We start from the raw sequence: 13877 nt of genomic DNA on the forward strand, positions 1-13877 counted from the left end.
GATGAGGACATCAAGGCTACACAGAATAGTCACAAATCCAATTCAAGTTCAACTTGGTTCGGTGATGAGGGCTCGAGCTAAAAGATTCAAAGAAATGCTGAATAACTTAGTTCGCAGAGTTTTACAACAAGAAGAGTGTGTTCACTACTGAGGGTGAACGAAGGCTGGTTTTACTCATCAAAGTTGATCCGAAAGAGAGCCAAACAGCCATACACATCCATTGAGCCATTGCATGGTGTTGAAAGATAGGGCCCAAGCCCACACGACCAAGGAAGATCCACATATCTAAGAGTATTATAAGATGGGTCCAAGCCCATAAGAAGTAGGACCCACCATGATTACCATGAGATGGAATCCTTAAGTTGGAAGATCAAGAAGGACTCACAAAGGCATCTTTATCTTATAGTCACATCCTAGAAGATTTCTAATTTGAGTTATATTTGTCTTTTATCTTTATTGAGTTATTTAATTATGCTAGAACTTAGCTTTAAGTGTTAGAGTTTGGGTGTAATTGGGACAAAGGTAGTTTTATTGTAATTGGACTCTACTACCTTCCTCTATTATAAATAGAGGTTCATGTACTCTAAGTTTATGAAGTCAATGAAGTATTTTTTTCTTTTCCATAAATTCAACATGGTATCAGAGCAAGTTCTATGAGTTGACTTGGTCAACCCACAGAGAGAATGAGATCCTTTTCTGTAAACCCTAAACCCTAAGTCTAGGTTCATAGTTATTTTTTCAGTCCCTACATTTTTCACCTCTATACTGAGATTTTCATATTGTAAATTATATATTGACGAAAAGATATATGAGTCTAATTTCCAAGAAAAAATGAATGTTTCCAATCGGAGTTATCTAAAAGGAGGTATCAATATTTGAATGAGCAAAGGTCAGATTGCAAAAAGGTTCGAGCAGCAGCAGAAAGCTTTCGATTTTGATGTATTTTATGCTATCAAGAACTAGACTTTATATGGAGAAATATATATAAAATATATATATATATATAATTATATTATTTTAATTATTCAACCAATTTTTTATTTGAGTTATCTACAAAGAGAAATCGATATTTGAAGCAGCAATTGTCTGATTGAAAAAGAGGTTCGAGCAGTAGCAGAAAGCTTCAACTTCCGAGGTGTTTTATGCTATCAATAAAGAGAATTTATGTGGAGAATTATATATAAAAAGAAAGATATTTAAGTATATTTTATTAAATATTCAACAAATTCTAGGTTTTATTTTTATATAAGGAGATATTGATCTTGGAAGAGTCAATGGTCATGCTGGAGAAAAAAGAGAAACAATGCTTAGTTGGGCTAGATAACAGATACCAAAATATATCAGATTATTTACCTTCTAATAACTATATTTTATGAAGTGAACTTATACTTGGATGAAAAGTATTTAAGTCTAGTTTCATAAGGAGAAAATTTCATGTCAATCTGATCTATATTTAAAGATATATTCAGATTGGAAGAATCAAAGGTCATACTATTATTTTGTTGTATTGAAAAATCCGAATTTATGCCCATTGTTTTGTATCACTTTATGAGTTGATATATCAAAAAAATATCTCACTTCTCCCTGGTTTGAGGTCTTATCTATAAATCTTTGTTATATGGGCTGATGATTACTTCTATGATATTTGGTTCAAGCTGGGAACATTGCTATTACCTCCTAGCTTGAGGGGGAGAAGTAGAAGAAGCACAAGGAATAGGTATTTTATTCCATATGTTGTGGATAGGTTTTATGTGACCAAAATATTCAAGAAAGAGGGAGCACAAAAAATGAAGCTTATGCATCTAAGAAAAAAATATTTATATCGGATTATGATTATTTCATGGGTCCTTCTACAAGGTTTATTATTTTGGTTCGTGTTATATATGTTGGAAGGTGGTCGTGTTACATTACAGCTGCTGCTATTATGTCTTTTTGGATGAGATATTATTATTGAAGAAGAGGTGGCCTTGGTATATTTCCTCATACCATTATTTATTTGTCCCCGTCAAAAATATAAAAAATGTCAACGGTTGGGATTCCATAACGAAGGAACATAATACTCCGTCAAAAATATAAATAATGTCAATGGTTGGGATTCCATGACGGAGGAACTTAATACCCTGTCAAAAATTTCAAGTGTCAATGGTTGGGATTCCATGGCGGAGGAACTTAATACCCTATAAAAAATATCAAATGCCAATGGTTCGGATTCCATGATAGAGGAACTTAATACCCCGTCAAAAATATCAAATGTCAACGGTTGCGACACCATGACGCGCCCGCCCCCCCCCCCCCTGAATTGTCTTGCTGGGTCTCATGGAAGAGAGCACCAGTGTGAGGGGGAGTATTGGAAGATTTTCATACCCCCAGCTTGAGGGGGAGTGTTGAAAGATAGGGCCCAAGCCCACACGACCAAGGAAAGCTCACATATTTAAGAGTATTATAAGATGGGTTGCACAACCAAAGAAGGCCCACAAGATGGGCCCAAGCCCATAAGAAGTAGGACCCACCATGATTACCACGAGCTAACATCCTTAAGTTGGAAGATCAAGAAGGACTCACAAAGACATCTTTATCTTATAGTCACGTCCTAGATTAGTTCTAGTTTGAGTTATATTTGTCTTTTATCTATATTGAGTTATTTAATAATGCTAGGACTTATTTTTAAGTGTTAGAATTTGGGTGTAATTAAGACAAATGTAGTTTTATTTTAATTGGACTCTACTACCTTTCTCTATTATAAATATTGGTTCATATACTCTAAGTTTACGAAGTCAATGAAGTATTTTTTTCTTTTCCATAAATTCAACACTTGGCCAACTTGCAAGTCCATTTCGGCATACAAGTGTAAGGGGGTTTCCAAGTTGACGAGGACATGTTGTCAAGCAAAGAATCAAGTCAAGATTACGTTTTCAAGTTTCAAGAAAGTTTAGAAGATCTGATCAAGATTTAAGTCAAGATTACGTTTTCAAGATTCAAGAAGCTTAGAAGATCTAATCAAGATTTGATTCCTTTGTAATCCTATTTTAGTTTTAAGTCTCAGTTAAAATTTGAATTTTAGTTCCAATTATAAATGTGTTTAGGAGGAAGGAAATCTTGAGTCAAAATCTGATTCTTTCCTAGGATTTTTAGGCGTGTTTTTAGGAATCTTTCGGAATTTTAGAATTCAAATATTCCATTGTAATTTTGGCTATTTAAGGCTGAGTTTGAGATTATGTAATTCAGTTTTTGATGTTTATTCATATTGTGATTTATTCTTCTTGAGTTCTTGAAGAAACTTTTTGAACTTATCAAGGTTTCCTTGTGGTGTTCAAATTGACTTATCAAACAGACTTTTCATACCAGTTTGTGGCATCTTCACCATTCCAAGGTTCTTGCTTTGCTAAGCAACGGGTCACGGTTTCCATCAAACTTGGACGATCTTGGGGTCGATTTCTAGATTTGGTATCAGGTTTCGTCACATGTTGACATGGTTTGTATCTCTCTCGTACTCTCTCTCTCTCTCTCTCTCTCTCTCTCTCTCTCTCCTTTTCTCTCTTCTCTTCTCTTCTCTTCTTCTTTTATTCTCCTCTTCCTCTCTTACTTTGCTCGAGGTTCTAATAATGGGATCTCTCTCTCTCTCTCTCTCTCTCTCTATCTATCTATCTATCTCTTAGTCGTCCCTCTCTCACCTTTCTCCTCTCTTTCTTCTTCCTCTTCTTTTCTTCTTATCTTCTTCTTTCTCTCCTATCTCACCTTCTTGGTCAAGTACCTTATCATGGGATCCTAAATCTAACATGGTATCAAAGCTTTAGGTTCGGGATCCTGAAATTATGACGCTGGTTAATCAAGGTTTTATCAACTCTCTCGGAGGAAGTTTGGTTCGGTTTTGAACCTCTTTTGGCACAAAGATGAGTTTTTCTTCTCTTCTTTTCCTTGAGATGAATGCTGCTATATATCTCAAAAATTTGAAGGTTTATTAAGCATGCATTGATCATAAAATATAAAGTTACTAAATCTTATATAATAGCTTCAACTTGGTTGATATCGATGTGTTTAATCCATGATATCTTTGGTAAAAAAGATCAGTTTTTAGATTGATACAACTTGTGAATTTCTGATTCTTTATTTGTTGAATGAAGCCTTGCTATTATATTAATGGTTCCATGGTGCTTTATGATTAAAAGACTATATTCACAGACAATGATGGTTGTTAAGAATGAAGATTGATATGATTGTTCAATTATTTTTTGAACTCGTGAAGGTGCTTACATGGGTATAAAAGAATATTTTTTGAAAGGATACATGTTGTTCTTTAACCTTGGGAGATCCTCTATCATTAAGATTGGTTCTTAATTTTCTTTCCTAAAATTTTGTAAATAAAAAAGGAAAGAAAAAAGGAAAGAAAAGGCTGGATTTGTATGATTAGTAGGCACACGACTTATAGAAGGAAAGTTCCTTCTTTATAAGATCCTCAAAATTGATTGAGATCTTTTGAGTTTTGGTATAATTTCACATAACTTGATCTTCTCATTGGGTTGTATCTCATGTAAAGACAAGATTAGAAAGACTTACCAAAAAAAATTTAAGAAAAAAAGGCAGCAAAGGCTGGTTCTTTGGGTTAGTTGTTGGTGCCAAACCATTAGAAGGAAATGCTCCTTCTTACAAGGATCTATAAGATATCGGAGATCTTCTTGATTACTGATTACCTTCCTTAATTATCCCTTGCCTAAAATATTTAAGGCAAGTCAAGGATTAAGATTGATTTTCTTTAGTGACACCTAAGACACTAAAGGAAGGTTTCCTATTTTATTTTAGAAAAGTAGTTGATTGAAGGAAGATCTTCCTTGCTTTGATTTCTTGATTGACTATTCTTTCCTAAGTGAGAAATCAATTACATGCCTTACCTAATTGATCTCGGTCAGCATGTACCCTCCTTATTTAGTGCATGGTTATTTTCTACAAAGATTACATATTTGGTTATTGGGTTAGATCTTCCTTCTTTCTCAAAATGGTTCCCACCCGAGCTGGTTAGCTCCTTGTTTTTTGAAGTTGTACCAACCCGAGTTGGCCTTGGTTTCCTTCCTCTTGGGTTGATTCATATTTTTTGCTTGTCTTATTGGCTTGGTACGAGGTGTTTCCATTACTTATATCAGAGGAGCTTTAACACTTGGTTCAAACATGCAAAGTCTTATAAGTATTTTTCTTACAAGTCTTCTTCGTGGTTCACTCTTGGGTTACAATTCTTATATAAGCAAAGTATTTTTGGTTCATTCTTAATGCCTAAAGATCACATGTAGAGTAAAAGTGACCTTTTCAAGATTATCACTATACACGTGAATGGGTTATCTAATTACTTGAGCTAGTCCCAATCAGTTAAGAGGTTTTCATTACACGGGACTGATAAATGCCATATTCTGACATGAGAACTAAGTTAATTATAATAGAATAACCTTTATAATTTTTTTATAGGTGGTTATTTATCGGTTTTCAAATGAAATGAGCATTTATTGAATTTGGCATTAATCACTGTCGATATTGCATATTTTTCTCTCTTGAATTATATTTCATTATTTTTAAGGTTTATTTATTCCTGAAATGCTTTTTATAGATTTAATTATGGAATTTCAGGAGAATTTTGGTGGAGAAGGAGATATTTACCAAAATGCCCTTAGTGAAATGGAGGTGATTTTTAGGTCAAATCGTTTTAAAATAAATAGGATGGTATTAAAGGAAAGAGGGCGTCGAACGAGGAGGGTAAGACTCGGGAGGGGAGACCCAAGAGGTCGAACCACGAGGGGGAGCGTGAACAGAAAACATAGTATCGACCAAAACAGAGGAGCACCGTCGACCGAAACAGGGGAAGACCCGAGAGGAGTTTTCCACTGTCGGTCGCCGCGCCACCGTCGCCCATCGTCTTCCACCGCCGTCCACCACCGTCCAGCAACCGAGAACAAACCCGAGGAGAGCTCGAGAGAGTCTCCGTCGAGGTGAGTTCGACAGTCGTCGCTCGCCAGGCCGAGAAGTGATCCGAGAGGGCTTCTCCGGTGCCAACTTCGCTTTTTGACCATCCTCCGGTGTCGGTTACATATTTCCGACCATTCCCGAAGCGATTCCGACTTCGACCGAGACTCGAGAGAGCCGGTTAGAGAACTTCATCTCTGTTTCGTTCTTCGCCGGACGTAACCTCAGTCCGTCGACTTCTATTCGTCTTCGCCGGCGTCGTCTCTACCTCCGGCCACTCACTATTGCTACCCGACACCACCAATTTCAGGAAATTGCAGCACCCGTGAGAACGAGTTGCTGCCCAAGCGAGAGGAAGGAGAAGGGGAGTAATCCGTCATTTTTGAATTTAATTTTTCTATAGTTTGAACTTAGGTTTTGAATGTTTATTAAATGTGATTTGATAATTAATGTTTATTGAATAAAAAAAAACAGCGCCCTTGCAGACGAGGCACGTATTAAGTGTATTTCTTTGTTCTCCATGGTCTTAGGTTAGGATAAAATAAAAAAATAAAAAAATAAAAAAAACGTGCTTAAGACTCCTATTGGGATGTCTCCATTTCGCCTAGTGTTCGGCAAAACATGTCATCTACTTGTTGAGCTTGAGCATAGAGCTTATTGGACCATTAAGGCTTTGAATATTGATTTGGCTCAAACGGGTGAGGAGTGGAAATTGCAATTGAATGAGTTGGAGGAGATACGTCATGATGCTTATGAGAATGCCAAATTGTACAAGGAGCGAACAAAGCTTTTACATGATAAATCTATTTTTCGCAAGTCTTTTACTGTTGGGCAGAATGTTTTACTTTATAATTCACGATTGCATTTGTTTCCAGGGAAGCTGAGATCTAGGTGGTCCGGTCCATTTGAGGTTACACTGGTGTTTCCTCATGGCGCTGTTGAGATCCGCAATCATGGAGATGGGTCGGCCTTCAAAGTTAACGGTCAGAGGCTCAAACCGTATCTTGAGAATGTTCCCACACCGGAGGAGGTGATGGTGATTTTCTTGGAGGAACCTGTCCATTCATCTTGACTGCGTCAGAGTCTTGCTTACGACATTACAGTTTTTATTTTTTGTTTATTCATTCTTATTGGGATAACCTTTGGTGTACTCTGGTCTTGATTGATTGGAGGTCCCCCGGTGATGCCGGCCTCATCATGGACTTGGGGTACTCTCTTGCCGGCTGAGAGCATAAATGGTTCCGGTAGTCGATGACCAGACTTTTGGTCCCTAGTTTGAGAGGTCTGTACTCAAACATCCGTTCTGGGATTGACCAGTTCGATCTTGAAGTATTGAATGAAAACCTTATGGTGAGTAACTTAAGGACTTGTTCAGCGAGTGATTCCTGCTGCCTTCAGTGGCCAGTCACATGGAGATTTCTTCAAAGTTTGATGTGGGATAGCGGTTTCATCTACAGATGATTACCTACGGGTACGGCTGATACGAGTAAACCTTCTTCGAGGGAGACTATGTATCATTCCTGGGGGTCTTTATTGACTCTCTGGTATTATTGTTGATGACCAAACACATATGGTCCCACCTATGGATTTAGGAGCCCTGAGGGAGCTGAACCTTTTCTTTTTGTAGTCATTCTAGTGTTTTAACTTTTCCCCATTGAGGACAATGTCAGGTTTAGGTTTGGGGGGAGAAACAACTCTTTTATATCTTAACAATGATTTTCTTTTGATTTTTTTTTGTGGTTTTCAAATTACTCCTCTTAGTATGTGGTTAACGTTAGTAGAGTTAAAATAAGTTGCTCAAATGTGTTTCAAAACTTTTCGTAAAACTGTGTAGAATATGCCTATTAGAAATCTGATATCATTTGTTGTGATTCATGAGAATTCAGTGGGATAGCTTACTATTGCATTAGACTTGGAACTTAGTTGCAAAAGAGAACATGTAAATCTAGTGTTGATCTATGTTAGTCTGAATAGTCTTGTATGCCTGTTTGAACTCAATCTTTTTTATACCTCAGTGAAATTCCTTGTTGTAACGTATGAATGCGAATGGAAATGCTCTTGCTTGCAAAAGACAGATAACTTCAGAAACAGCCTGGGCAAACCCAGGGACATGCACCGGAACAGTCAGTTACTTAAAAATAAGTGCATGTGCTGTGAAGACGAATACAAAATGGTGGTAATACCAAAAGTATTCAGTAAAACAAAAATTACGCTGGTAATAGTAAAAGTGCACTGGTAATAGCGTAAATTGGTTTTAAATCTGGAAGCAATGAGTTTTTTAACTTTGATAATGAATTGTAATTTGAAAGAAGTTGCAAGTCAAGATTGAAATTAGTATATTTCTTTTGTGAGATTGTCAGACAACAGGCTTACTCTACTATTTTCTCTTAATTGTGATGTGACCAGGATTTTATTGTTATTTGTTGCCTCTTTGTTCTATTGAAGTAATTGCTTATGGGTCACATTGGTTCAGGTGGAGTAACAATGAGTGTATTTGGATTGATAATAGGCTATATTTTACACAGGTTTTCAAATTTCGCAAGATCTCATATGATTTTCAGATATTTTACGATACTAAGTGTTAGTCATATGCTAATGAGGAGTAAATTTTCCTCAGTTTTTCTTTTTATATTATTGATTTAGATGAATTTTGTGGGTAAATTCCATGCAAACCCTCACGAGACATAACTCATCCACTACTGCAGAGTAGGGTTTAACGGCTTGTTGCATGCGCTAAATGCAATCGTGCTCCCTACGAAAGTGGTATTTTGTTTTCCTAGGCTTAATTTTGGTTCGATTGTTGTTTTGCTAGGGACTAGCAAAGATTTAGGTTTGGGGGTGTGATAGATGTCATATTCTGACATGAGAACTAAGTTAATTATAATAAAATAACCTTTATAATTGTGTTATAGGTAGTTATTTATCGGTTTTCAAATGAAATGAGCATTTATTGAATTTGGCATTAATCACTGTCGATATTGCATATTTTTCTCTCTTGAATTATATTTCATTGTTTTTAAGGTTTATTTCTTCCTAAAATATTTTTTATAGATTTAATTATGGAATTTCAGGAGAATTTTGGTGGAGAAGGAGATATTTACCAAAATGCCCTTAGTGAAATGGTGGTGATTTTTAGGTCAAATCGTTTTAAAATAAATAGGATGGTATTAAAGGAAAGAGGGCGTCGAACAAGGAGGACGAGACCCGGGAGGGGAGACCCGAGAGGTCGAACCACGAGGGGGAGCGTGAATAGAAAACAAAGTATCAACCAAAACAGAGGAGCACCGTCGACCGAAACAGGGGAAGACCCGAGAGGAATTTCCCACCGTCGGTCGCTGCACCACCATCGTCCACCGTCTTCCACCGCCGTCCACCGCCGTCCAACAACCGAGAACAAACCCGAGGAGAGCTCGAGAGAGTCTCCGTCGAGGTGAGTTCGACAGTCGTCGCTTGCTAGGCCGAGAAGTGATCCGAGAGGGCTTCTCCGGTGCCAACTTCGCTTTTCGACCATCCTCCGACGTCGGTTACGTATTTCCGACCATTCCCGGAGCAATTCCGACTCCGATCGAGACTCGAGAGAGCCGGTTAGAGAACTTCATCTCTGTTTCATCTCCGTCCGTCGGCTTCTATTCGTCGTCGTCGACGTCGTCTCTACCTCCGGCCACTCACTATTGCTATCCGACGCCACCAATTTCGGGAAATTGCAGCACCCGTGAGAACGAGTTGCTGCCCGAGTGAGAGGAAGGAGAAGGGGAGTAATCCGTCATTTTTGAATTTAATTTTTCTATAGTTTGAACTTAGGTTTTGAATGTTTATTAAATGTGATTTGATGAGGATGACAACTCCTCTATTAAGTGGTTGAAAAATGAAACATTGGTAATTAGCTGGTTGATAAATAGCATGGAGGAACATGTGGCCAATAATGTGGTCAACCTTGAGACATCCAAATAGATATGGGACACTTTTGTGAAGTTGTACGCAAGAACAGAGAACCTCCATAAATTGTATGATATGATTTTGAACATGTTCAATACCAAACAAGGGGACAACCTACATGAGTTCTTGGCACGATTTTGGGGGCTAATAAGTGGAAATTTTTTCTCAGCCCTACTCCACTAATATATCAATTTAAGAAAAGTAACTAGAAGCTAGCTGCTGCTATCAGTTTAGAAAATATCAAGACATACCTTGAGGTGGCCAAGACTCAACTTCTCAACTCGTCGACACTTCCATCATTTGATGACATAAATGTTGTTAGGAATTAGACGCCCTAATTCCAAACTAACGAGAGCAATAATAATAAACACGGAAGAAGGAGAAAGCAAGCACGAAAATACACAACTAGATTTATACAGGTTCACAAGTACTGCATAATGGAATGTTGAAGTGTAGCATGACTCTCCTTTCCCAAGAAGGACATCTTGGATTCACATTTCATACTTGTTGCTGCTTTAAGTCCATTGAAATTCCTCAAATAGTTGGTTGAACTGCACTTCATTCCTGCAGTCTCAACTGCGGCACTTCTAATAGCAGAAACATGCAGCAATGATTCCTTTTTCTCCGCATACCCAAAAATTAGGTTGAACTCGAACAACATAATCATTTAACACATGCATTCTTATCATTATATACAACACAACTCTCAAAGGTAACAAATCCAAAACATTTGGATTTCCCATCCCCTTCTCTCATTAGTACGGTGCATGTAATGTCACCCACCAAATAGTTTCTTCAAATCTTCATCACATAAAGGCACACCAGGTTGAAAAATTATGACAAACAATGGTCAAGCATCATACAATTTATCTAAAAAGATTAACAAAACTTTTTTAAATGGATTGTTACGGCTGTAAAAATTACCCAAAACAGCCATACTGCTGCTGTATTCATTCACCACGCATGTATTCTTAGCAGTAGAAACAAAATTAATGCATACATCAACATTCTCAAAGTCAACAAACCAAAATATTTGGAATTCCCATCTCCTTCATGCATGACTACAGACATGGGTCCCAAAAAATTAAGCACCTCAACAGCTAGAGCAGCATATGCTACCCTCTCAAATTTTAACGTGCTTATCATGCAGGTGCATCCCATTAAGCACAAACATATACGAGACATTCACACTGCTGGGGGTCTCATTAGTAGAAAAATTAAACAGCCTCACCGTGTCAATTGAGCAACGAACCCACACACAATGATTGTGCTCATCAACAGCAAAACATAGCTACCAGAAAAAGAAATTTAGAGGTCCCCAAAATGTTTTTTATGGATCCCGTTATCCTCTGAAAAATTTCATCTCGAACTGCAAACCCCAATCCGAAATTCCCTAAATTGGGCATTGTTTCTCTGCATCATGAAACAGAGACCCTTCATCTCGAATTTTCGAGCAGCGTTGCTGTTGCTCAGCCCCTTTGAGCCACATCAACGCCCTGAAAAACTTATTTTGACCTAAAAATCGAGGGAGTTTCCGAAGCTTACCCCTAATTGCGTTGAAGATGGTGCCCCACTGGACTGCTGAGAGAGAGATTGTGACAGAGAGGTGGTGGCCGGAAGTCAAATCCCACTGGACTTGTTTCCGATGGCTCCGATGGAGCCTCCTCCTCAATTTTTGGTGGCGAATAGTAGCCCTTTGGGCCTTCGCCGCTTGTGTCCTGGTTGGAACAGTCGTCGTAAGATTTGCTTGCCGTGAGCAGAAGTGGTTTGAGTTCGGAATTTCTGGGATCCATTGCCCTGCTCGGGATTTTTGCGCATGACGTTCCTACTCGAAGATTTCCCTTGTACCCAATTTCGGAATTGAGGTCGCCTCCAAATCGTCCAGTGTCGACGATTTCAGAATTTCCCCTATTCGGATTTGTATCACCTTCCCGCTGTTCGGTGTTGGATTTTCCTGTGTCTTCGGTTCGGAAAGACGTACGACATCCATTGGCAAAGGAATTGATGTCGAACCCCACTCTGGATTTTTCGACGAAGGGTGTGCTGAATACCCTTCCAATTTCAAAAAATCGGTGTCCCCGCCGTCGAATTTCGGAAGTTCGGGGAGCTTTTCCGAGACAGAAAACTCTCGAATTTCATACTTCTTCTGGTTGTCTGAGGGAGCGTCTCTTGCTTCTCGTTCTGTGGATTTTTAGTGCAGAAATTTCAATAGAAGTTCGACGCATTCTCTCCTACAATGATTCTTTCACTTCTCTCAATCCTTTGCATATTTTTTCCATTGAATCACATACTTTTTCCATTGAATCACGTACCTTGTCCAGAACAATCCATTCTTCTGGGGAAAATGAATAGCCCATCATGTTCTTGCTCTGATACCAGTTGTTACGATCCTAGATTTGACACAAGGATTCGTTGTTACGGTCCTGGATCTGCCACGGGTTATTGTAGGGATACCATGTGGAATTGTAGGGAGACATGGCGAGGAAGACAAAGATCAAGCCAAAAGGAAGTTTGAAAACCCTAGAACTCGTCAAGGACAACTCCAAGCTTGTTTAACCTAATGTTTAACCTAAAATCAATGCTTGTATTTCTCATTACTCTTACCCCTTAAATAGGGTTCACCCTGTTAGGGTTTAAGATAAAAAATTACAAAAATACCTCTATAAATAAAATATTCCAAAAATACCCATGTGGCCTAAAACTGAAATAAATAAAGTAAATTAAAGAAAATAATTAAAATGATAATGTTATTGTATGCATAACATTACACACCCCTGGAAGAACGAGCTTCTCCTCAAGCTTGGAAGTAGGGCCTGTAAAGTTATAGGTGTGTTGATTTTTAGGACTCTGTGAATTTAGCTCATGGAGAGAAAGAGAGAGGGACACATTAGGAGAAAACATGAGAGAAAATAGGTTATGGACTTATATCCTAACCCTCCCCCTGAAGCTCAATTTATAGATTAATAAAACTATAATATTATAATTATGCCCTTGGAACTTAAACTAATTACATCATTGTCATCTTTATGAGATGACTCTTTATTTACCATAATGCCACCACTGTGTGGGCCTTCTCCTTTGTCTACGGGCCTTGAGCCCATCTTCCTCTTATCTTGGATGTGTGGGCTTTCCTTGGTCTTTTGGGCTTGAGCCCATCTTCCAACACCTCAAACTAGGGGTTAGAGAACATCATGAACCCCCAACTTGCTACAAATGGTGTATAGGATCATCCTGTATAAAATGACAGTCTACCATAGCTTCCAACACCCACTCAAGTGGTGGTCTCTTCTAAGAGACCCAATTGACATAATATAAGTGAGAGTAAAATCACTCCTAGCTGTAAAACATCACTCCATACTCCAGTCAAATAACTCATGTTGGATGTTGTGCACACTCCTATCCTTTGTAGGTAGTGGGTCTATATGCATTGCTCAAAAGTGTAGTAAAACTCCTCCATCACGGTGTCCCAACATAGGGCACCGACTCTCAAATGGTAGGAGTAATAAATACCAATTAAGGGGGGTAAAAGGTAATCACCCGAAAGATAATATTTTGGGGCAACCATGTGTTTTCTTCTTCATCGGAATAACTAATGCTAGCAACAATCTATAACTGAAAATTCTTTCTTATATAATAATGTCTCAACCAAATTGACACAATAGTAGCAAATGAAATGGGCTTGGGCCCATGTAACACGAACCAAATAATCCTAAAAATGACTTATAAAATAATCCGTAGATAGTCCATCACTAAATAAGGAAGGTGCACCAAATAATATGTTGAAACCAAGTAATACGCTACAAATACTGCAAGAAAATAATTCAGCCAGAGACTGGGGACCGAGTCGAACCGAGTCAAGTAGTAAAACCAATATAGCCGAGTTACAGAAGAAATATGTATAGAACTCGGGACCCGGACTTGTATGACTGAGGCAAAAATCAAGTGAGCTGAGTCAGGTGACCCAAACCAAGTTGACTCTGGTTGTGTTCGCTCAACTT

The 13877-nt window shown here is 38.2% G+C and overlaps 1 protein-coding gene across 1 annotated transcript; it reads left to right on the forward strand.

The window, feature by feature from the left end:
• Positions 1-6532: 6532 nt before the first annotated feature.
• Positions 6533-7127, forward strand: LOC137945585 (uncharacterized). Its single transcript, XM_068791523.1, has 3 exons — positions 6533-6711; positions 6835-6979; positions 7116-7127. The coding sequence occupies exons 1-3, from the start codon at positions 6533-6535 to the stop codon at positions 7125-7127; spliced, it is 336 nt and encodes a 111-aa protein (XP_068647624.1).
• The last annotated feature ends 6750 nt before the right edge of the window (positions 7128-13877 follow it).

This window comes from Aristolochia californica, unplaced genomic scaffold (assembly GCF_029961685.1).
Source record: "Aristolochia californica isolate CCGP_79_NKW_82.1479 unplaced genomic scaffold, dmAriCali1.0.hap1 SCAF_12, whole genome shotgun sequence".
In the NCBI taxonomy this organism is placed as follows: domain Eukaryota; kingdom Viridiplantae; phylum Streptophyta; class Magnoliopsida; order Piperales; family Aristolochiaceae; genus Aristolochia; species Aristolochia californica.